Raw genomic sequence first — 25,507 nt, 5'->3', positions numbered from 1 at the left:
TAGACTGGGACTTTTTTCTCTGGAGCATAGGAGACTGAGGGGTGACCTTATAGATGTCTATAAAATGATGAGGGGCATAGACAAGGTAGTTAATCAATATCTTTTCCCAAAGGTAGGGGAATCTAAAACTAGACATAGATTTCAGGTGAGAGGGGAGAGATACAAAAGTGTCCAGAGGTGCATTTTTTCCATAGCATGGTGAGTGTCTGGAACAAGCTGCAAGAGGTAATAGTGGAGGTATGTTTTAAAAATCATTTAGATACTTAAATGGGTACGATGGGTATAGAGGGATATGGGCCAAATGCAGGCAATTGGGACAAGCTTTGTGGTTAAAACAAAAGGCGGCGTTGACAAGTTGGGCCGAAGGGCCTGTTTCCATGTTGTAAACCTCTGACTCTCTGACAATAACTCTGTGCTAAAGAGTTCGCAGTTTGGCATCCAGTTCAATAATTCTGAGCAGAAATTGCTACGGCAACAAAAACATTGCATGGCGCGTTGTGGTGCGCCCGCGCTGCCAATGGAATCACTGTTGCTGTAATTCACGTAGTGATTAGCACTGCCTCCTCATAGTACCAGGGACCCAGGTTCGATTCCAGTTTTGGGTCACTGTCTATGTAGAATCTGCATGTTCTCCCTGTATCTCCATGGATTTCCTCTGGATCTCTGGTTTCCTCCCACAGTTCAAAGGTGTGTGGGTTAGGTTGATTGGCTATGCTAAATTGCCCCTTAGTGTCTGGAGGATTAGCAGGATAAACATATGGGGTTACAGGGATAGGACCTGGATGAGATTGCTGTTTGTTGTAGGCCCGATGGGCCGAATGGCTGCCTCCTGCACTGTAGGGATTCTTATGATATTCATTTTGAGCATTAGATATTGTGGGATGAAATCATATGTTGGTTGGTGCCTGAGACCAGCAATAATCTGTGATTTTATTTGTTGATCTCTGAATTTGTTTATCTGCTGTGACAATTTATCATTGGTAATGTTACATGCATTGAGCACTATGAACATGCATTTCTTCTGTGAACAGGTTATCTTGTCAGAGGAGCCTGAAGGGAGACTCCGGCTGGATACAGTGCTGTCGAAGGCAGAAATTCTCTTGCAGGACAGCAGTGATGATGAGAAGCACAAGATTCTGAAATCACTGAAACAGATCAAAACCAAATGGGAGGATACACAGATCAATATGGTCCATTGTCACAGGTAGCAGCTCTTCCGATCTGAAAGAGATATTATGACTGCTTGCTGCTCAGGTTCAGAATCCTGAATTTATTGGCAAGGTCTCTCTCCTCTTGCATCATAACTCTTCATAACATGTCATTGATAAACTCAAGTTGTGTATCATCAAACAATTCAGTTTCTGTTTACACGAGTGGGGAGAATGTTCCTGATTGGAATTAACATGATTTTATTGATCTTTTTACAGTCGGCTCGAGTGGGTTTTGCTGCATTGGTCTGAGTATTTGAAAGCAAGGGAAGACTATTTTATTTGGCTGATAAATATAAAGCAGAAGTTGGAGTCTGATTTTGAATCCCAGCTGGGTCTAAAGGAGAAGAAATTACAGCTAAGCCACTACACAATCCTACTCAGTAACATCTTGAACCAGGCTACCCTGCTGGAGCGACTGATCCAGGAATCTGCATCCTTGTTCGCAAAGACTGAAGATGAGAGCTTCAATGAGGCAGCACAACAGAAATTAAAAGCTGATCATGAAGCACTTGAAATAAAAGCAAAGGTTAAGTGTGCTCCTCTTCTCTGTAATGTAAGGTTGTCTGTGTGCCTTTCAGCTGGGTTTGGCCAAATAGCCTGTTCTGTGCTATAAATTTCAATTTAATTCTTTGTACATGTAAATGTGAAAAATCAGCACAGGAAGATATCCCTGGTTAGGCTCCACCCAGAATATTGTGTTCAAACCTGGACCCCACACTTTCGGAACGATGTCAAGGCCTTGGAGATAGTGCAGAGGGTATTTACTAGAAAGGTTACAGAAATTTTGTTACTTAGAGATTAGTTGTTCTTAGCTCTATCATTAACTGAACCAGAATGTGAAGATTTTATAAGAGGTGCTCAAAATCATGAGGTTTTAATTGAATAAATAAAACAGAACTTCATAGCGGCAGAAGGATCAGTAACCACAGGACACTGACGGAAGGAAATTGGGAAAAATCTAGAGGCATCATAGGATGTTTTTGTTCAGTGTTGTGATAATCTGAAATGTATTGGTTCTGAACTATGCAGAATCAAATTCAACAGTAACTTTCTCAAAGGAATTAGCTCAATTATTGGCTAATACTCAGTTGACCGTATGGCCTCCATAATTCAATAATCATAGTCAAAGGGGTTTACAGCGTGGAAACAGGCCATTCATCCCAACTTCTCCATGCTGTCCTTTTAAAAAATCCTAAGCTAACTCCAATTGCCCGAATTTGGCCTATGTCCCTCTATACCCATCATACCCTTGTAACTACCTAAATGCTTTTTAAAACATAAAATTGTACCTGCCTCTACTACTACTGGCAGCTTGTTCCAGACACTCACTACCCTCTGTGTGAAAAAATTGCCCCTCTGGATCCTTTTGTATCTCTTCCTCTCACTTAAACCTATGCCCTCTAGTTTTAGACCCCCCTATTTTTGGGGAAAGATATTGACTATCTAGCTGATCTATGCCCCTCATTTTTTTATAGACCTCTATTAGGTCACCCCTCAGCCTCCTATGCTCTAGAGAAAAAAGTCCAAGTCTATCTAGCCTCTCCCATAACTCAAATTATCAAGTCCCAGTAGCATCCTACTAAATCTTTTCTCTGCGCTATTTTTAGTTTAATAATATTCTTTCTATAATAGTGTGACCAGAACTGTACATCGTATGTAGCTCCAATGAAACTACAAGAAAATTCTCCAATATTCACATGCACCTTTGCATCAGTCGTTGAAAATGAAGAATTAAAATAACAAACAATTGGAATCTTGGTCATGCTTGTAGATAGAATGCAGGTGTCTGCAAAGAAGTCCTACATTTTGGCAGGACCAACGGGATGCAGGAGTACAATATGAAGGGTAGGAGTCTTAGCTGGGTTGAAGAGCAGCAGGATCTTGGGGTCCGGGTCCACAGGACTCTTAAATCGGCCTTGCAGGTGGAGGAGGTAGTCAAGAAGGCGTATGGTGTACTGGCCTTCATTAATCGAGGGATTGAGTTTAGGAGTTGGGAGATAATGCTGCAACTTTATAGGACCCTTGTCAGACCCCACCTGGAGTACTGTGCGCAGTTCTGGTCGCCTCACTTCAGGAAAGATGTGGAAGCTATTGAGAGGGTGCAGAGGAGATTTACAGGGATATTGCCTGGATTGGGAGGCATGCCTTATGAAGATAAGTTGAGGGAGCGAGGTCTCTTCTCCCTGGAGAGACGAAGGTTGAGAGGCGACCTGATAGAGGTTTATAAAATGTTGAGAGGAATAGATAGGGTGGATTCTCGGAGGCTATTTCCCAGGGCTGAAATGGTCGCTACGAGAGGACACAGGTTTAAGGTGCTGGGAAGCAAGTACAGAGGAGATGTTAGGGGTAAGTTTTTCAGTCAGAGGGTGGTGAGTGAGTGGAATCGGCTGCTGTCGGTGGTGGTAGAGGCGAACTCGCTGGGGTGTTTTAAAAGACTTCTGGATGAATATATGGGATCTAATGGCATTGGAAGTTACAGATAGTTCTGTTGCTTGGTAGGTATAGATGTGATTGGTGCAACTTGTGGGCCGAAGGGCCTGTTTGTGCTGTAGCGTTCTGTGTTCTATCTGTTTGCTCTTCCTACTATAGAGCAAAGCAGGTTGAACAGTGAATACATTTCAGTAAATTGAAATACATATACAAAGAAAATTAGAGCACAGGAACAGTCCTCCAAGCCTGCACCAACCATTGTGCCTGATTGAACTAAAACCCCCTACCCTCTGGGGACCATATCCCTCTACTCCCATCCTATTCACGTATTTGTCAAGACGCCCCTTAAAAATTACTATCACACCTGCAAATTTGCAGATCGCTGCTTCGTTTGGAAGGAGTGTTTGGGGCCTTGGACAATGTGAAGGAGGAGGTAAAAGAGTAGTTTTACACCTCCTGAGCTTGCAAGGAAAGGTGCTGGGATTGGGAGTGGTGTTGGAGTTGGGTGCGTCACAGATGGAATGGTCCATTTACAATGCTGGGAGAGGAGGGGGAAGATGCTTTTGCTGGCATTATGCCAAACAAAAGTAATGAAGGATGATTCATTCAATGAGACTGTTGGTGTGGAATGTGAGGACGTGGTCCTATCATGGTTCTGGGAAAAAAGGGAATGGTAGAGAGCAGAAATGTTGGCTATAACTCTTGAAGCGATGGAAATCAAAATATATGGCAGGAAGGCAGGGCCAGGCTACTTAGTTGAATGTTCAGCCAACATTCAGTCAGCTCGTAAATGAATGGTGTAGCAGGTTTGAAGGGTCAAACAGCCTACTCTTGCTCCTATTTTCTATGTCTCTACTTGACTACATCTGATTATTCAACTAAGTAGCCTGGCCCTGCCTTCCTGCCATATATTTTGATCTCCATCGTTCCAGGAGCTGTAGCCAGCTTCTTGAAAACATATAATGTATTAACTCAACTGCTTTCTGTGGTAGAAAATTCTACAGGCTTTCCACTCTGGGTGAAGAAATTTCTCCTCATCTCAGTCCTAAAAGGTTTACCCCATATCTGTCACCGCTGGTTCTGAACATCCTTCCTGTGTCTAGCCTGTTAGAATTTTATAGGTTTTGAAAAGATTCCCCTTTGTTTTTCTGAACTTTAGCAAATACAAACCTCATCGACTCAATCTCCTTGTATGTCAGTCCCTTCATCCCAGGAATCAGTTTGGTAAACCTTTCCTGCATTACCTCCAACAGCACACAATATTCCAGGTGTGGCTTCACAAAGACCCTGCAAAATTGCAGCAAGTCATCCCTGCTCCTGTACTTTAATCATCTTGCTATGAAGGTCAATATACCATTTGCCTTCTTTACCACCTGCTGCATTTGCATGCTTGCCTTCAGTGACTGGTGTTCAAGGACGGCTAGGTTTCGTTGCCCATTCTGCTCTCTCAAGTTATAGCCATTTAGATAATCTGCTTTCCTATTTATGCTGCTGAAGTGGATAACATGTTTATCCACATTATACTGCACCTGCTATGCATTTGACCATCACTCAACTTGTCCAAATCACCCTAAAGCATCTTCACATCCTCCTCACCCTCCCACTTAGCTTTGTGTCATTTGCAAGTTTGAAGATATTACATTTAGTTTCCTCGTCTAAATCATTAATATATATTGTGTATAGCTGGGTCCTACATTGATCCCTGCAGTATCCCAGTATATACTTCTGCCATTTGGAAAAAGCTTTGTTTATCCTTACTCCTTTTGTTCCCTGCGTGCCAACCAGTTTTCTAGCCACCTCAATACACTACTCCTAATCCCATGCACTTTAATTTTACATGCTAATGTTTTAAATTTATTTGTGTTACATGGGCATCACTGCTGGCCAGCATTTATTGCCAATCCCTAGTTGCCCCTGCAGGGCAGTCGGGAGTTGACCACATTGCTGTGGCTCTGGAGTCACAATGTAGGCCAGACCGGGTAAGGATGGCAGATTTCCTCCCCTAAAGGGCATTAGTCAACCAGAGGGTTTTTCCGACAATCGACAATAGTTACCTGGTCATCAGTAGATTCTTAATTCCAGATTTATTTTATTCAGATTGTACCACCTGCCATGGCAGGATTTGAACCTGGGTCCCCAGAACATTAACTGAGTTTCTTGATTAATAGTCTAGCGATAATACCACTTAGGCCATCGCCTTCCCTTACTTGTAACTTTGTTGAAAGCCTTCTGAAAGTCCAAATAAACTACATCCCCCTCATCAACTCTACTAGTTACATCCTGGAATAATGTCCTGCTGGTGGGCAAAGAATTATGTGTTGAGGGAAAACGAAGACACATTAGAAATGTCAGCACCAGTAGGCGGTGGCAGAAGGCTGATGCTGGCCTCAAAAGACAGAGTGAGGTTGGGGGTTTGGTGGGCAGAGTCTGGCCTCAGCAGAGGATGGGAAACATGATGGAGAGGAAGGTTGTCTATAACACTGGAAAGATTGTGGCGGAGAGGAGTCTGGCTCCAATTGAGGGTGGGAGGGGCATTTGTCGACCCTGGGAGAGTGCTGACTTTTGCCCCAGAGATAAACAACTGGAAAAGGAATAAACTGAAAGCGAATGAACTGCTGTTTGATTTCAGATCTGATTTTCCTCTTTCAGAAAAGGGTGATGATTTTGGAAGCAGTTGTCCAAGAACATCAGGAATACACGGACAATCTGGAGAAATTCCAAAACTGGCTGCACTCCATGAAGGAAAAATATAACAATGCCGGGAAAGCCAGCAGGGATTACATGGAGGGATCACTTAGTGAATTGAAGGTAAATACAGATATGTAGGCAGATTTTGGCAAGGTGTAAAAGTAATAGGGTTTTGTGTTGGGAGATTTTAATTTCCCCTATAATGACTGGGACTCACTTAGTGCTAGGGGCATGGGTGGGGCAGAGTTTGTAAGGATCATTCAGGAGGGCTTCCTGAAACAGGATGTAGAAAGTCCAACTAGGGATGGGCCGTACTTGACCTGGTGTTGGGGAATGAGCTGGCCAGGTGGTCAGTGTTTCAGTAGGGGAGCAGTTAGGGTACAGTGACCTCAATTCAGTAAGCTTTAAGGTACTGATGGATAAAGATGAGTGTAGTCTTCAAATTAAGGTGCTAAATTGGGGAAGGCTAATTACAACAATATTAGGCAGGAACTGAAGAATGTAGATTTGGGTGGGGGGGGGGTGGGTGGATGTTTGAGGGCAAATCAACATCTGGCATGTGGGAGGCTTTCAAGTGTAAGTTGATAGGGATTCAGGACTGACACATTCCTGTAAGAATGAAGGATAAGTATGGCAAGTTTTGGGAACCTTGGTTAATGAGAGATATTGTGAGCCTAGTCAAAGAGAAAAAGGAAGCATTTGTCAAAGCCAGGAGGCTGGGAACACAAGCAGTCATGAAAAAGCATTGGCCAGCAGGATTAAGGAAAATCCCAAGGCTTTTTATGCATGTATAAAGAGCAAGAGGGTAACCATGGAGAGGATTGGCGCACTCAAGGACAAGGGAGGGAATCTATGTGTGGAGCCAGAGGAAATGGGTGAGGTATTAAATGAGTACTTTGCGTCAGTATTCACCAAAGAGAGGGACTTGGTGGAAAATGAGTCTGGGAAAGGATGTGTAGACAGTTTGAGTCACGTTGAGATCAAAAAGGAGGAAATATTGGGGTTCTTGAGAAACATTAAGGTAGACAAGTTCCCAGGCCTTGATGGGATATATCCCTCATACTGAGAGAGGCAAGGGAGGAAATTGCTGGGACCTTGTGAGAAATCTTTGTATCCTCACTGCCTATAGCGGACGTCACAGAGGATTGGAGAATAGCCACTGTTGCTCCTTTGTTTAAGAAGAGTAGCAAGAATAATCCAGGTAATTACAGGCCGGTGAACCTTTCAGCAGTGGTAGGGAAATTATTGGAGGGGATTCTTCGAGACAGGATTCATTTCCACTTGGAAATAAGTGGACGTATTAGTGAGAGGCAACGTGGTTTTGTGAAGGGGAGGTCATGTCTCACGAACTTGATCGAGTTTTTCGTGGAAGTGATGAAGATGATTGAGGGTGGGGCAGTGGATGTTGTCGACATGGACTTCAGTAAGGCCTTTGACAAAGTCCCTCATGGCAGACTGATGCAGAAAGTAATGTCGCATGGGATCAGAGGTGCGTAGGCAAGGTGGATACGAAACTGGCTCGGTCAAAGAAGGTAGAGGGTAGCAATGGAAGGGCGTGTTTCTGAATGGAGGGCTGTGACAAATGGTGTTCCTCAGGGGTCAGTACTGGGACTTTTGCTGTTTGTAATATATGTAAATGAGTTGGAGGAAAATGTAACTGGATTGATTAGTAAGTTTGCGGACGACACAAAGGTTGGTGGATTTGTGGATAAGTGATGAGGACCATCGCAGAATATAGACCAGTTGGAGACTTGGGCAGAGAGATGGTGGATGGAGTTTAATCTGGACAAATGTGAAGTAATGCATTTGGAAGGCCTAATACAGATAGGAAATAGTAAATGGCAGAACCCTGAAGAGTATTGATAGGCAAAGGGATCTGGGTATACAATACACAGGTCACTGAAAGTGGCAATGCAGGTGGAGAAGGTAGTCAAGAAGGCATATGGCATGCTTGCCTTCATTGGCGGGGGCATAAAGTTTAAAAATTGGCAAGTCATGTTGCAGCTTTATAGAACTTTAGGCCTCACTTGGAATATAGTGTTCAGTTATAGTGAATATAGTGGATCAGTACCTGGGACTTTGATGTTGTGGCCATTTCAGAGACATGGATAGAACAGGGTCAGGAATGGTTGTTGCAGGTTCCGGGGTTCAAATGCTTCAGTAGGAGTAGAGAAGGAGGTAGAAGGGGGGGTGGGGTAGCATTATTAGTCAAGGATTGTATCACGGTGTCAGAGAGGAAGTTTGATGAGGACTTGTCTGTTGAGGTAGTATGGGCTGAGGTTAGAAATAGGACAGGAGAGGTCACCCTGTTGGGAGTCTTTTATAGACCTCCTAAAAGTTCTAGAGAGGTTGAGGAAAGGATTGCGGAGACGATCCGGGAGTGAAAGTAATAGGGTAATTGTTATGGGGGACTTTAACTTTACTAATATTGAATGGAATAGCTATAGCTCTAGCTCATTAGAGGGGTCAGTTTTTGTACAAAGCGTGCAGGAAGGTTTCTTGACTCAGTATGTTGATAGGCCAACTAGAGGTGAGGCTATATTGGATTTGGTGCTCGGAAATGAGCCAGACCAGGTGCTAGACTTGGAAGTTGGTGTGCATTTTGGTGATAGTGACCACAATTCGGTTACGTTCACCTTAGTGATGGAAAGGGATAGGCATGAACCTCGGGTCAGTAGTTTTAGCTGGGGGAAGGGTAATTATGAGGCTATTAGGAGAGAATTAGGAAGCATAGGTTGGACTAGGAGACTGCAGGGTCTCGGAACGTCCGAAATGTGGAGTTTTTTCAAGGAGCAGCTACTGTGAGTCCTTGATATGTATGTCCCTGTCAGGCAAGGAGGAATTGGTCGAGCTAGGGAACCGTGGTGCACTAGGAAAGTTGATTCGCTGGTTAAAAAGAAAAAGGAGGCTTATGTCCGGATGAGACTCGAGGGCTCAGGTAGTGCACTAGAAAGCTTTAGATTGGCTAGGAGAGAGTTAAAGAAAGAGTTAAGAAGGGCTAAAAGAGGACATGAGAAGATTTTGGCTGATAGGATTAAGGAGAATCCTAAGGCGTTCAATAGATATGTTAAGAACAAAAGGTTGGTTAGGGCAAGATTAGGGCCAGTTAGAGATAGCAGTGGGAATTTATGTGTGGAACCGGAAGAGATTGGAGAGGCATTGAACCAATATTTCTCTTCGGTATTCATGCAGGGGGACATAAATGTAGCTGTGGAGAACACTGGGTTACAGGGTTGTAAACTGGACAGTATTGCAGTTGATAAGGAGGATGTGCTAGATATTCTTGAGGGTTTGAAAATAGATAAGTCCCCTGGGCCGGACGGGATTTACCCTAGGATTCTCTGGGAGGCAAGGGAGGCGATTGCAGAGCCTCTGGCTCTGATCTTCAGGTCGTCGTTGGTCACCGGTATAGTGCCAGAAGATTGGAGGTTAGTGAATGTTGTCCCATTGTTTAAGAAGGGGAACAGAGACTTCCCCGGGAATTATAGACCAGTGAGTCTTACTTCTGTTGTGGGCAAGGTTTTAGAAACAATTATTAGGGATAGGATTTATGGTTATTTGGAGAATAATGAATTGATTAGAGATAGTCAGCATGGTTTTGTGGAGGGTAGGTCGTGCCTTACTAACCTTATTGAGTTTTTTTGAGAAAGTGACCAAAGAGGTGGATGGGGGTAAGGCAGTTGACGTGGTATATATGGACTTTAGTAAGGCGTTTGATAAGGTTCACCATGGAAGGCTTCTGCAGAAATTGCAGATGTATGGGATTGAGGGTGATCTAGGAAATTGGATTAGGAATTGGCTGGCGGATAGGAGACAGAGGGTGGTGGTTGATGGTAAGTATTCGACATGGAGTTCAGTTACGAGTGGTGTGCCTCAGGGATCTGTTTTGGGGCCACTGCTGTTTGTAATTTTTATAAATGATCTGGTTGAGGGTATAGTTGGGTGGATTAGTAAATTTGCTGATGACACCAAAGTCGGAGGTGTGGTAGATAGTGAGGAAGGGTGTCTTAGTCTACAGGGAGACTTGGTCAAGTTACAGAGCTGGGCCGAGAGGTGGAGGATGGAGTTTAATGCGGAAAAGTGTGAGGTAATTCACTTTGGCAGGCATAACGGATGTGTAGAGTATAGGGCTGACGGTAGGACTCTGAATAGTGTGGATGAACAGAGGGATCTAGGTGTATGTGTACATAGATCCCTGAAAGTTGGGAATCAAGTAGATAGGGTTGTTAGGAAGGCATACGGTGTCTTGGCGTTTATTGGTAGGGGGATTGAATTTAAGAGCCGCAGCGTCATGTTGCAACTGTACAAAACTCTGGTGCGGCTGCACTTGGAGTATTGTGTACAGTTCTGGTCCCCACATTATAGGAAGGATGTGGAGGCTTTAGAGAGGGTGCAGAGGAGGTTTACCAGGATGTTGCCTGGTATGGAGGGGAGGTCCTATGAGGAGAGACTGAGGGATTTGAGGTTGTTTTCGTTAGAAAGAAGGCAGGTACGAGGGGATCTTATTGAAACATACAAGATGATTAGAGGTTTAGATAGGGTGGACAGTGATAGCCTTTTTCCTCGGATGGAGAAAGCTAGCACGAGGGGGCATAGCTTTAAATTAAGGGGTGGTAGTTATAGGACGGATGTCAGGGGTAGGTTCTTTACCCAGAGGGTGGTGCGGGATTGGAATGCCCTGCCTGCTGCAGTTGTAAATGCGCCTAGTTTGGGGGCGTTTAAGAGATCTGTGGATAGGTTTATGGATGGAAAGGGTTTGGTTTAGGTTAGAGGGTCATTGTTTTTTAACTGGTCGGCGCAACATCGTGGGCCGAAGGGCCTGTTCTGCGCTGTAATGTTCTATGTTCTGGTTGCCACACTATCAGAAGGTTGTGGAAGCTTTGGAGAGGATACAGGAAAGATTTACCAGGATGTTTTCTGGTATGAAGGGCATTAGTTATAAGGAGAGATTAGAGAAACTTTATTTTTTAGTGGGTTTTTTTTTGATTGATTTTTTTTAAGCTTGACCCCGGTTTGACCCCGGAAGTAGTTGCGAGGGCACTCGGGTCACGTTTTTTTTTCACCCGACTATAAATTAGACCGGAGGGGATTCCCGATACTCTACACGGGTAGAGTAGAACATAGAACATAGAACATTACAGCGCGGAACAGGCCCTTCGGCCCACAATGTTGCGCCGACCAGTCTTATTTTTAAAAAAAAACATTGACCCACAAATCTAAACCACTCCTTTTTCGTCCATAAACCTATCCACCAATCTCTTAAACGCCCCCAAACTAGGCGCATTTACAACTGCAGCAGGCAGGGCATTCCAGTCCCTCACCACCCTCTGGGTAAAGAACCTGCCCCTGACATCCGTCCTATAACTACCCCCCCTTAATTTAAAGCCATGCCCCCTCGTGCTAGATTTCTCCATCCGAGGAAACAGGCTATCACCATCCACCCTATCTAAACCTCTAATCATCTTATATGTTTCTATAAGATCCCCTCTTAGCCGCCTTCTTTCCAGTGAAAACAACCCCAAATCCCTCAGTCTCTCCTCATAGGACCTCCCCTGCATACCAGGCAACATCCTGGTAAACCTCCTCTGCACCCTCTCCAAAGCCTCCACATCCTTCCTGTAATGTGGGGACCAGAACTGCACACAGTACTCCAAGTGCGGCCGCACCAGAGTTGTGTACAGTTGCAACATGACGCTGCGACTCCTAAATTCAATCCCCCTACCAATAAACGCCAAGACACCGTATGCCTTCTTAACAACCTTATCTACTTGATTCCCAACTTTCAGGGATCTATGTACACATACACCTAGATCCCTCTGCTCCTCCACTCTATTCAAAGTCCTCCCGTTAGCCCTATACTCAACACATCTGTTATTCCTACCGAAATGGATTACCTCACACTTCTCCGCATTAAACTCCATCCGCCACCTCGCGGCCCAGCTCTGCAACCTGTCCAAGTCACCCTGCAAACTTCGACACCCTTCCTCACAATCTACCACACCTCCGACTTTGGTGTCATCAGCAAACTTACTAATCCACCCAACTATACCCTCATCCAGATCATTAATAAAGATTACGAACAGCAGTGGCCCCAAAACAGATCCCTGAGGCACACCACTCGTAACCGAACTCCATGATGAATAATTACCATCAACCACCACCCTCTGTCTCCTATCTGCTAACCAATTCCTGATCCAAGTACCTAAATTACCACCAATCCCATACATCTGCATTTTCTGCAGAAGCATACCATGGTGAACCTTATCAAACGCCTTACTAAAATCCATATATACCACATCTACTGCCTTACCCCTATCCACCTTTTTGGTCACCTTCTCAAAGAACTCAATAAGGTTAGTAAGGCACGACCTTCCCGCTACAAAACCATGCTGACTATCTCAAACTTTAAACTAGAAAGGATGGGGGGAGGGAACTGTGTTGGGGAAACTGGGACGGAGGAGGTTCGCTCCCAGGTAGGGGAGGACCGCAGGCAGTATGGGAGGGAGGTTAGACAGGCGGTGGAGATGGGAAATGCCCAGACTGAGGGGCTGAAGTGTATATATTTTAATGCAAGGAGTATAGTGAATAAGGTAGATGAGCTTAGGGCGTGGATTACTGTTTGGGATTGTGATGTGGTGGCCATTACGGAGACTTGGATGTCTCAGGGACAGGACTGGGTACTTCAGGTGCCAGGCTTCAGGTGCTTCAGGAAGGACAGGGAGGGTGGCAGAAGGGGTGGTGGCGTGGCACTGTTGATCAGGGATAGTGTCATGGCTACAGAGAAAGAGGATGTCGTGGAGGGATTGTCTACAGAATCTCTGTGGGTGGAAGTTAGGAACAGCAAAGGGTCAAAAACTTTGCTGGGTGTAATCTATAGGCCGCCCAATAGTGACAGGGAAGTTGAAGTGCAAATAGGGAAACAGATTCTGGAGAGATGTTTTAATAACAGAGTTGTCGTGATGGGAGACTTCAATTTCCCAAACATCGACTGGAATATCCCTAGGGTAAGGGGTATAGATGGGGAGGAGTTTGTTAGGTGTGTTCAGGAGGGTTTCCTGACGCAGTATGTGGACAAGCCTACGAGGGGAGAGGCTGTACTTGACCTGGTACTGGCGAATGAACCAGGGCAGGTGATGGATCTTTCGGTAGGAGAGCATCTTGGATATGGTGACCATAATTCTATCTCCTTCACAATTGCGTTGGAACGAGATAGGATCAGGCAGGCTAGGAAGGTGTTTGTCTGGGGTAAGGGGAGATACGAAGAAGTCAGGAAGTTACTTGGACAAATAAACTGGAAGGAGGCGTTCTTAGGGAAAAGTACCGAAGGAAGGTGGCAGATATTCAAGGAATGTGTGTCTGGAGCTCTGAATGACAACGTTCCGATGAGACGAGGGGGTTTTGGTGGGTCGAGGGAACCGTGGTGCACAAAGGATGTGTTGAACCTAGTCAGGAAGAAAAGGAAGGTGTACAAGAGGTTCAGGGAATTAGGAGATGTTAAAGATTTTGAGGAGTATAAGGACTGTAGGAGGGAACTTAAAAGGGAAATTAGGAGAGCCAGAAGGGGTCATGAGAAGACCTTGGCGGGTAAGATTAAGGAGAATCCCAAGGCCTTCTATAAATATGTGAAAGGTAAAAGGATAAGAAGAGAAGGGATAGGACCTATAAAAGGTGAGGGGGGAAAGGATTGTGTGGAACCAGAAGAAATGGCGGAGGTGCTTAACGAGTACTTCGCCTCAGTATTCACGGTGGAAGCCGATCTGGGAGATTTTGTTATGGATTTGCAGCAGATGGAAAGGATTGAGTACGTGAATATTAAGGAGGAGGATGTGTTGGAACTTTTGAATTCTATCAAGGTAGATAAGTCGCCGGGACCAGATGTGATGTACCCCAGGATACTGTGGGAGGCGAGGGAAGAGATTGCAGAGCCCCTGGCGATGATCTTTACGTCGTCAATGGAGACGGGAGAGGTTCCAGAGGATTGGAGGATTGCGGATGTAGTTCCTATTTTTAAGAAAGGGAACAGAGATAGCCCGGGAAATTACCGACCGGTGAGTCTGACCTCAGTGGTTGGTAAGCTGATGGAGAGGCTTCTGAGGGACAAGATTTACGAACATTTGGAGAGGTTTGACATGATCAGGAATAGTCAGCATGGATTTGTCAAGGGCAGGTCGTGCATTACAAGCCTAGTTGAGTTCTTCGATAATGTGACTGAACACATTGACGAAGGAAGTGCCGTGGACGTAGTGTACATGGACTTCAGCAAGGCATTTGATAAGGTCCCCCATGCAAGACTTCTTGAGAAGGTGAGAGGGCATGGGATCCAAGGGCCTTTGGCCTTGTGGATCCAGAACTGGCTTGCCTGCAGAAGGCAGAGAGTGGTTGTGGATGGGGCTTTTTCTGAATGGAGGTCAGTCACCAGCGGAGTGCCTCAAGGATCTGTTCTGGGACCCTTGTTGTTTGTCATTTTCATAAATGACCTGGATGAGGAAGTGGAGGGATGGGTAAGTAAGTTCGCTGATGACACGAAGGTCAGTGGTGTTGTGGATGATCTGGAAGGATGGCAAAAGTTGCAGCAGGACATAGATAGGATGCAGGACTGGGCGGAGAAGTGGCAGATGGACTTCAACGCGGATAAATGTGTAGTCGTCCATTTTGGCAGAACCAACGGGATGAACGAGTACACTATCAAGGGCAGAAGTCTGAGTAGTGTTGAGGAGCAGAAGGATCTTGGGGTCCGGGTCCACAGGACTCTTAAATCGGCCTCGCAGGTGGAGGAGGTGGTCAAGAAGGCGTATGGTGTACTGGCCTTCATTAATCGAGGGATTGAGTTTAGGAGTCGGGAGGTAATGCTGGAACTTTATAAGACCCTTGTCAGGCCTCATTTGGAGTATTGTGCGCAGTTCTGGTCGCCTCACTATAGGAAAGATGTAGAAGCTATTGAGAGGGTGCAGAGGAGATTTACAAGGATGTTGCCTGGAGTGGGAGGCATGCCTTATGAAGTTAGGTTGAGGGAGCTGGGACTCTTTTCCCTGGAGAGACGAAGGTTGAGAGGCGACCTGATAGAAGTTTACAAAATGTTGAGAGGAATAGATAGGGTGGACTCTCAGAGGCTATTTCCCCGGTTTGAAATGGTCGCTACGAGAGGACACAGATTTAAGGTGCGGGGAGGGAGGTTCAGAAGTGATGTTAGGGGTAAGTTTTTCACTCAGAGGGTGGTGAGTGAATGGAATCGGCTGCCGTCAGTGGTGGTGGAGGCGAACTCGCTGGGGTCTTTTAAAAGACTTCTGGATGAGTATATGGGGTTTAATGAGATTGAGGGTTATAGATAGGTCTGTAGGTTGGTAGGTGATGTGATCGGCGCAACTTGTGGACCGAAGGGCCTGTTTGTGCTGTAGTGTTCTATTAAACTTGGTTTGTTGTTACTAGAGCGACGGAGGTTGCGGGGTGACCTGATAGAAGTCTACAAGATTATGAGAGGCGTGGACAGAGTGGATAGTCAGAAACTTTTTCCCAGGGTGGAAGAATCAAATACCAGTGGGCATAGGTTGAAGGTGCGAGGGGCAAGGTTTAAAAGACATGTACAGGGCAGATTTTTTACACAGAGAATAGTGGGTGCGTGGAACTCATTGCCGGGGAGGTCGTGGAAGCGGATGTAGTAGTGACTTTTAAGGAGTGTCTTGACAAGTACATGAATAGGATGGAAGTAGATCGATGTGGTCCCTGGAAGGGTAGGGGGTTTTAGTTCAGCCGGGCAGCATGGTCGGCGCAGGTTTGGAGGGCCAAAAGGCCTGTTCCTGTAATTTTCTTTGTAAATAATCCTTTCAGAACAATAACCATTGTCTCTTTCAAACACATGGCTATCAAAATTCAATTCTCAACAGATCCTAACTCCAGCCTGATCAATTATCCTTTTGTTAAATTTCTGGGCATCTTAAATCCCCCTAGCTATCAAACCTTTATTTTCCTCAGTGGTCAGAATAGGATTGTACTCGATGGTTGTAAATGCTGCTGATACTTTTCACCTGAGGACACGCATGAAGAATGAGCATTTGTGTTAATACCTGAAGCACCTTCTTCCTCTAGATGGTTATTGTCAAGAATAAGCTCCATTGCTGCTTGCTGACAGGAAGAATTGTTTCATAACTTTAGTGGGAGTTGCACTTGTGAATTTTAGGTTGTTCGTACAGTACTATAATCACAAAGTTAGTGCACTTGGAAAAATCTTCATCTAGCATGCTGAACCTGTATCTAATTCCCTGATGTACCTTCCCTGAGAGTGTTCAACAGGCATTGTGTCAAGGGAACTTTATTCTATATATAACCCCGTGTTGTACCTGCTTGGGAACTGTTTGATGGAGACTGTGCCGAGGGAACTTTACTCTGTATTTAACCGATGCTGTACTTGTCCTGGAAGTGTTGGATGGGGTAGTATAGAGGGAGCGTTACTCTGTATTTAACCTCGTGCTGTACCTGTCCTGGGAGTGTTTGACAGGGACATTGTAAAGAGAGCTTTACTCTGTCTAACCCCGTGCTGTACTTATCCAGGAAGTGTTGGGTCTGTGTAGAGGGAGCTTTCCTCCGTACCTAATCCCATGCTGTACCTGTCCTGTATGTATTTGATGGGGACAGTGTAGAGGGAGCTATACTCTGTAATAGAATGTTGGATTTCATTTCAAAGGGAATGGAGCATAAAGATAGGGAAGTTATAGAACATAGAACACTACAGCACAAACAGGCCCTTTGGCCCAGAAGTTACGCCGATCATATCCATACCTACCAGGCCATAGAACTATCTATAACTCCCAATCCCATTAAATCCCATGTACTCATCCAGAAGTCTTTTAAAAGACCCCAGCGAGTTCACCTCTACCACCACCGATGGCAGCCGATTCCACTCACTCACCACCCTCAGTGAAAAACTTACCCCGACATCTCCTCTGTACCTGCTCCCCAGACCTGCCAAAATGGGCCACTACACATTTATCTGGGTTGAAGTCCATCTGCCACTTCTCCGCCCAGTCTTGCATTCTATCTACGTCATGCTGCAACTTCTGACATTCCTCCAGACTATCCACAACACCACCACCCTTTGTGTTGTTGGCAAACTTACTAACCCATCCCTCCGCTTCCTCATCCAGGTCATTTATAAAAATGACAAACAGCAGGGTCTGAGAACAGATCCCTGGGGCACTCCACTGGTGACCGACCTCCATGCAGAAAAAGACCCATCCAGAACCACACTCTGCCTTCAGGCAAGCCAGTTCTGGATCTACAAGGCCAAAGTCCCTTGGATCCCATGCCTTCTCAGCAAGGCGTTTGATAAGGTCCCCCATGCAAGACTACTTGAGAAGGTGAGAGGGCATGGGATCCAAGGGGCTGTTGCCTTGGGGATCCAGAACTGATTGCCTGCAGAAGGCAGAGAGTGGTTGTGGATGGGTCTTTTTCTGCATGGAAGCTGGCCACCAGTGGAGTGCCCCAGGGATCTGTTCTGGGACCCTTGCTATTTGTCATTTTCATAAATGACCTAGATGAGGAAGTGGAGGGATGGGTTAGTAAGTTTGCCAATGACACGAAGGTTGGTGGTGTTGTGGATAGTCTGGAGGGATATCAGATGTTGCAACGAGACATAGATAGGATGCAAGACTGGGTGGAGAAGTGGCAGATGGACTTCAACCCGGATAAATGTGTAGGGGTCCATTTTGGCAAGTCCAATGGGATGAAGGAGTATAATATCAAGGGTAGGACTCTTAGCAGTGTTGAGGAGCAGAAGGACCTTGGGGTCCGGGTCCGTAGGACTCTTAAATCGGCCTCGCAGGTGGAGGATGTGGTCAAGAAGGCGTATGGTGTACTGGCTTTCATTAATCGAGGGATTGAGTTTAGGAGTCGGGAGGTAATGCTGCATCTTTATAAGACCCTTGTCAGACCCCACTTGGAGTACTGTGCGCAGTTCTGGTCACCTTACTACAAGAAGGATGTGGAAGCTATTGAAAGGCTGCAGAGGAGATTTACAAGGATGTTGCCTGGATTGGGTGGCGTGCCTTATGAGGATAGGTTGAGGGAGCTCGGTCATTTCTCCCTGGAGAGACGAAGGTTGAGAGGTGACCTGATAGAGGTTTATAAGATGTTGAGAGGTATAGGTCAGGTGGATTCTCAGAGGTTATTTCCCAGGGCTGAAATAGTTGCTACAAAGAGGACACAGGTTTAAGGTGCTGGGGAGTAAGTACAGAGGAGATGTCAGGGGTAAGTTTTTCACTCGGCGGGCGGTGAGTGAGTGGAATCGGCTGCTGTTGGTGGTGTTGGTGGAGGCGAACATGTTGGGGTCTTTTAAGAGACTCCTGGATGAGTACATGGGATTTAATGGGATTGTGGGCTATAGGTAGGCCTAGTAGATAGGGATATGATCAGCGCAACTTGTGGGCCGAAGGGCCTGTTTGTGCTGTAGTGTCCTATGTTCTAACCCATGAGCCCTATCATTTAGAATGGCAAGAGCAGAGCAGCATACGACCACCACCACCTTCAGTTACCCCGCCAAACCATTCGCCATTCTTTCTGGTTGTATCACAGCTTGGTGTGGGTTCCTGCTCTGTACAAGACCGCAAAAAACTACAAAGGGTCGTGAAGGAAGCCCAGTCCATCACGCAAACCAGCCTCCCATCCATTGATTCTGTCTACACTTCCAACTGCCTCAGAAAAGCAGCCAGCATAATTAAGGACCCCACGTACTCTGGACGTGCTCTGTTCCCACCTTCTGTCAGGAAAAAGACACGAAAGTCTGAGGTCATGTACCAACTGGCTTAAGGACTGCTTCTTCCCTGGTGCTATCAGACTTTTGAATGGACCCACCTCGTATTAAGTTGATCTTTCTCTACCCCCTAGCTATGACTGTAACCCTACATTCTGCACTCTCTCCTTTCCTTCCCTACATATGTTATGCTTTGTATAGCGTGCAAAAAAAAACTTTTCACAGTATACTCATACTTGTGGCAATAATAAATCATCATCCTGACTTGGAAATGTATTGCTACTCTTTCACTGTCACAAAATCAAAATCCTGTAATACCGTCCCCAGTGGCACTGTGGGTGTACCAATACCTCAGAGACTGCAGAGATTTGAGAAGGCAGCTCACCACCACCTCCTGAAGGACAATTAGGGATGGGCAATAATAGTTGGCTTGCCAGTGGTGCCCACATCCTGAAAATCAGTATGGAAAAAGTGTTGAATCATAATTAATGACCCAGCCTCTATAGTGCCCTGTGGTAAAGAATTTCACGAATTTTTCAAGAAATTCCTTTTTTTTTAAATGGGCAATTCCTCATTCTGCAGTTATACATTCTGGTCATAAATTCTTCCACAAAGGGAAACAACTTCTCAGCATCTACCCTGTCAAGCCCCTTGAGAATCCTATGTGTCTCAATAAGGTCACCTTTCATTTTTCCAATCTCCAATGAGTACAGGTCCAAACTACTCAACTCTCCTCTTAAGAAAATCCTTCCATAGAGTCATAGGGGTTTTGTGGAAACAGGCCTTGTCCATTCTGCTTTTTTTTAAAAAACCTCTAAGCTAGTCCCAATTGTCTGCTCTTGGCCCATATCCCTCTATACCTATCTTATCCATGCAACTGTCTAAATGCTTTTTAAATAACAAAATTGTACCCACCTCTACTACTACATCTGGCAGCTTGTCTGACAAATTTACTGGAGTTCTATGAGGATGTGTCTAGGGTGGTGGATAGAGGAGAGCCGGTGGATGTGGTCTTTCTTGATTTTCAGAAGGCGTTTGACAAGGTACCTCACAAGAGGTTATTGCAGAAGGTCAGGGGACATGGAGTTGGGGGTAGGGTGTTAGCGTGGATAGAGGACTGGTTGTCAAATAGGAGGCAGAGAGTGGGGGTCAATGGGTGCTATTCGGATTGGCGGATGGTGACTAGTGGAGCGCCCCAGGGGCCGGTGCTGGGACCTCAGCTATTTACCATTTACATAGATGATCTGGAAGAGGGAACCGAGTGTAGGGTGTCGAAATTTGCTGATGACAGCAAGATTGGTGGAACGGCAAATTGTGCGGAGGGTGTGGAGATTCTACAGAAGGATCTAGATAGGCTGGGCGAATGGACCAGGAAATGACAAATGGAATTTAATGTTGGCAAGTGCGAGGTGGTCCACTTTGGTAGGAATAATGGTAGGAAGGATTATTACTTACGTGGCGAAAAACTGCAGCAGGCGACGGTGCAGAGGGACCTTGGGGTCCTTGCGCATGAGTCGCAAAAACCCAGCTTGCAGGTGCAGCAGGTGGTCAGGAAGGCAAATGGGATGCTGGCCTTCATAGCGAGGGGGATTGAATATAAAAATAGGGAGGTCTTGCTGCGGCTGTATAGGGCATTGGTGAGGCCGCAGCTGGAGTACTGTGTGCAGTTTTGGGCGCCGTAGTTATGCAAGGATATTTTGGCCTTGGAGGGAGTGCAGAGGAGGTTTACTAGGCTGATACTGGAGTTGAGGGAGTTGAGCTATGAGGAGAGGCTGAATAAACTAGGCTTGTACTCGTTAGAGTTTAGAAGAATGAGGGGAGATCTCATTGAGACGTATAAGATGATGAATGGGATGGATAGGATAGAGGTGGAGAGACTCTTCCCGCTCAGAAAGGACAGTAGGACTAGAGGGCACAGCCTCAAGATAAAGGGGGGGCGGTTTAGAACGGAGTTGAGGAGGAACTTCTTCACTCAAAGGGTGGTGAATCTCTGGAATTCTCTGCCCGTTGAAGTGGTGGAGACTACCTCGCTAAATATTTTTAAGATGCGGGTTGATGGGTTTTTGATAAGAGAGGGGATTAAGGATTATGGGGAGAGGGCGGGAATGTGGAACTGAGCCACGACAGATCAGCCATGATTTTATTGAATGGCGGGGCAGGCTCAAAGGGCTAGATAGCCTACTCCTGCTCCTATTTCTTATGTTCTTATGTTGTTCCAGGCACTCACCACCCTGTATGTGAAGAAATTGCCCTTGTGGACACTTCTGTATCTCTCTCTTCTCACCTTAAACCGATGCCCTTTAGTTTTAGACTCCCCTATCTTTGGGAAAAGATATTGACTATCTAGCTGATCTATGCCCTCATTGTTTTATAGACCTCTATAAGATCATCCATTAGCCTTCTATGCTCCAGAGAAAAAAGTCCCAGTCTATCAAGTCTGTCCTTATAACTCAAACCATCAAGTCCCAGTAGCATTCTAGTAAATCTCTTCTGCACCCTTTGTATGATAGGGTGACCAGAAGTGCACACAGTATTCCAAGTGTGGCCTTACCAATGTCTTGTACAACTTCAACATGAAGTCCCAACTCCTGCACTCAATGTTCTGACCAATGAAACCAAACATGCTGAATGCCGCCTTCATCACTCTATCTACCTGTGACTCCACTTTCAAGGAACTATGAACCTGTACCCCTAGATCTCTTTGCTCTGTAACTTTCCCCAATGCCCTACCATTAACTGAGTAAGTCCTGCCCTGGTTTGACTTACAAGGTGCACCACCTTGAATTTATCTAAATGAAACTCGATTTGCCATTCATCAGCCCACTGGTCCAATTGATCAAGATTGCAATCAGAGATAACTTTCTTCACTGTCCACTATGCCACCAATCTTGGTGTCATGTGCAAATTTACTAACCATGCGTCCTATATGCTCATCCAAATCATTAATATGAATGATAAAAATGACAAATAACAATGGTCAACCCAATGAACTTTCTTAGGACTGTCTCCAATAATAGTATATCTTTCCTCAGATATACCAAAATTGGGACCAAAACTGTTCCCAGTATTCCAGGTGTGGCCTAACTAGTACCTTGTATAGTTTTAGCATGATCTCCCTGTTTTAACCTCCATCCCCATTGAAATGAAGGCCAGTGTTGCATTTCAGGCCAGACCCTGTGAATTTCTGCTTCAGGTGCTTTGATTAACTTGGACTAATCTTCATTCCTCCATTTACAGGAGTTAAGTGATGCACTCAGCAACAAGGAGGAAGAGCTGGACAAGCTGCAGGTTCAGGCAAAAGCTGTAATACACAACACCTCTCCCAAGGGTGCTGAGAATATCACCAGAGAGCTGGAACAGCTACGGACAGACTGGGATACTCTAAAACTAAGGTGTAATCAGGATCAGAGACCACTGCAGCTTGGACTCCATTCTGTGCTTGAATCACAGTCCAGGGCAGAGCAGCTGGAGAGAGAAGTTGCTGATTTTCAGGACTGGTTACATCGCCTGGATGTGCAGCCTGTAGATGAAGAAGAGCTGGAAGCTGAATTGCGTAAATGTCTGGTAAGTTAGAAATGATGGTATGAGACATGAATTGGCCATGATGGATTGGGAAACATTAAATAGTATAACAATAATAAAAACGGGTCAGCTATGTTGCTACGTGTTTGTTATAGACCCCCAGATAGTCAGTGGGAAATTGAAGTGCAAAAATGTGCAATTCGCAGAGGTGTGTAAAAATAAGAGGGTAATTATATTAGGTGATTTCAACTTTCTCAACATTAATTGGGATAGCCATCACGTTAAGGGCTTAGATGGAGTAGAGTTCTTAATATGTATACGGGAGAACTTCTTAGGTCAATATGTAGAGGATCCAACAAGGGATGGCACAGTGCTGTTCCTAATTCTGGGGAATGAAGCCAGACAGGTGGTGGTTGCGTTGGTGGGGGAGCATTTTGGTGAAAGCGACCACAATATGGTTCAATTCAAATTTGTTATGGACAGAGAAATAGACAATTGCAGAAAAAAGGTTTTGGATTGGGGGAGAGTAGATTTTAACAAAATGAGGTAGGATCTGGCCAAGGTAGACTGGAATGAGTTAGTTGTGGGGAAATCTTTGGAAGAGCTGGGGGTGGGGAGGTTCAAAGATGAAATGTGGAGGGTAGAGGCCCAAGATGTTCCCTCTAGGGTAATAGGAAGGTGTAACAAACCCAGAAAACCATGGATGACCAGAGACATTCAGATACAATGAGAAACAAAAGAGAGGCTTTTAACACGTAAAAGGGGAGTAATTCTGCAAAGGCATTAGTGGATTGGAGAAAATTCTCTGGCTGGTGAAAATAGGGAAAATCCTAAGGTGTTCTATAAGTATATCAATGGGAAGAGGATAAGCAGGGCCTATTAGGGACCAAGGATGAAATCTGTGGGTGGAAGCAGAAGTCATTGGTAGGGTGTTAAGTTAATATTTCACATCTATCTTCAACCATGAGAATGAGGAGGTAGTTATGGAACTCGGAGAGAGAGAGACTGTGAGGTTCTAGAGAAACTTATCGTAGGGTGTGACAAGGTATTGGAGGCATTGGCAAGCTTAAAAGTGGATAAATTGCCAGGTCCAGATGATTTGTGTCTCAGGCTGTTGTAGGAGGCAAGGGAGGAAATTGCAGGAATTCTAACCCAAATTTTTAATTCCTCCTTGGCCATTGGGTATGTGCTAGGGGACTGGAGAACAACTAATGTGGTCCCACTATTCAAGAAAAGTTGCAGAGACGAGCTGGGGAACTATAGACCAGTGAGTGTCATGTCTGTGGTTGGAAAACTTCTGGAGAAGATTCTGAGGGAGAGAATCTATGGAAAGGCAAGGCTTGATCAGGAATAGTCAGCATGGTTTTGTCAGAGGGAGGTCATGCCTGACAAATTTGATTGAGTTTTTTGAGAATGTAACGAAGTGTGTGAGTGAAGGGAGTGCGGTTGATGTAGTTTACATGGATTTCAGCAAAGCCTTTGACAAAGTCCCACATTTGATTTTTTTATTTGATTTATTATTGTCACATGTATTAGTGAAAAGTATTGTTTCTTGAGCACTACACAGACAAAGCATACCGTTCATAAAGAAGGAAACGAGAGAGTGCAGAATGTAGTGTTACAGTCATAGCTAGGGTGTAGAGAAAGATCAACTTAACGCAAGGTAGGTCCATTCAAAAGTCTGATGGCAGCAAGGAAGAAGCTGTTTTTGAGTTGGTTGGTACGTAATGGGAGACTTGTAAAGAAGGTAGATTGACATGGGCCACGGGGTGATTCAGATCCACTTCAGATCAGCCATGATCTCATTGAATGGTGGGGCAGGCTCGAGGGGCTGGACGACCTACTACTCCTCCTATTTCTTATGTTCTAGTTCTTATGTGATCCTTTAAGGTGGATTCTTAATTGGCTTAGCAATAGAAGACAGAGGATGATGACAGATGGCTGCTTCAGTGACTGGAGGGTTAGGGAATAATAGGAAGACAGATTATGACTTGAATGGGTGTAAATTGAAAAAGGTGGATACCCAATGAGATCTTGGTGCCCTCTTGCATCAGTCGCTGAAAGTAAGCGCGCAGGTGCAGCAGGCAGTAAAGAAGGCAAATGACATGTTGGCCTTCATAGTGAGAGGATTTGAGCATAGGAATAGGGATGTTTTACTGCAATTGTGTAGGATGCTGGTGAGGTCACACCTGGAGTACTGTGTGCAGTTTTGGTGTCTTTATCTAAGGAAGGATATCCTTGCTACAGAGGGAGTACAGTGAAGGTTTACCCTTCCTGGCATTCCTGGGATGGCAGGCCTGTCATATAAGGAGAGACTAAATTGGTTGGAATTTAAAAAATAAGAGGGGATCTCATAGAAACTTATAAAATTCTAACAGGGTTAGACAGGGTAGATTCAGAAAGAATGTTCCTGATGGTGGGGGAGTCCAGAACTAAGGGGTCATAGTTAGAGGATAAGGACTGCGGTGAGGAGAAATCACTTCACCCAGAGGGTGGTGAATGTGTGGAATTCACTACCACAGAAAGTAGTTGAGGCCAAAACATCTGATTTCGAAAAGAAATTAGATTTCACTCCTGGGGCTAAAGGGATCAAAGGATATGTGGAGAAGGCGGGATCAGGATATTGAATTTGATGATCAACCATGTTCAAAATGAAAGGAATAGGGATGTTTCTTTGTTACTCCCATTTCCATGTTTTTAAATCAAATCATAGAATGATAAACTGTAACAAAGGAGGGAGGAGGCAGTTTGATCTGCCATGTCCATGCTTTCATTTTGCTAGAGTTAATTTGCTAATCTCACTGACCAACCTTTTATCCAAGGCTCTCTTCAGATAATTATCCAGTTTATCCAGTTTTTTGAAAGCTATGTTTGAATCTGCTTCAGTGGCTTGTTAGAAAATAGATGTCTAAAG

General features: G+C 45.0%; 1 protein-coding gene across 1 annotated transcript in view; it reads left to right on the top strand.

The window, feature by feature from the left end:
- The window catches only part of syne3 (spectrin repeat containing, nuclear envelope family member 3), a 102,441-nt gene that overhangs the window by 4,297 nt on the left and 72,637 nt on the right, over positions 1-25,507 (top strand). The window contains exons 3-6 of the mRNA XM_080202116.1: positions 1,032-1,204; positions 1,428-1,737; positions 6,291-6,449; positions 22,309-22,635. Coding sequence (XP_080058242.1) covers positions 1,032-1,204; positions 1,428-1,737; positions 6,291-6,449; positions 22,309-22,635 — 969 coding nt within the window. The remainder of the gene's footprint in view (positions 1-1,031; positions 1,205-1,427; positions 1,738-6,290; positions 6,450-22,308; positions 22,636-25,507) is intronic.

This window comes from Carcharhinus amblyrhynchos, chromosome 14 (assembly GCF_965287045.1).
Source record: "Carcharhinus amblyrhynchos chromosome 14, sCarAmb.v2.hapA, whole genome shotgun sequence".
NCBI lineage: Eukaryota > Metazoa > Chordata > Chondrichthyes > Carcharhiniformes > Carcharhinidae > Carcharhinus > Carcharhinus amblyrhynchos.
This window is presented reverse-complemented; position numbering and strand designations above follow the sequence as displayed.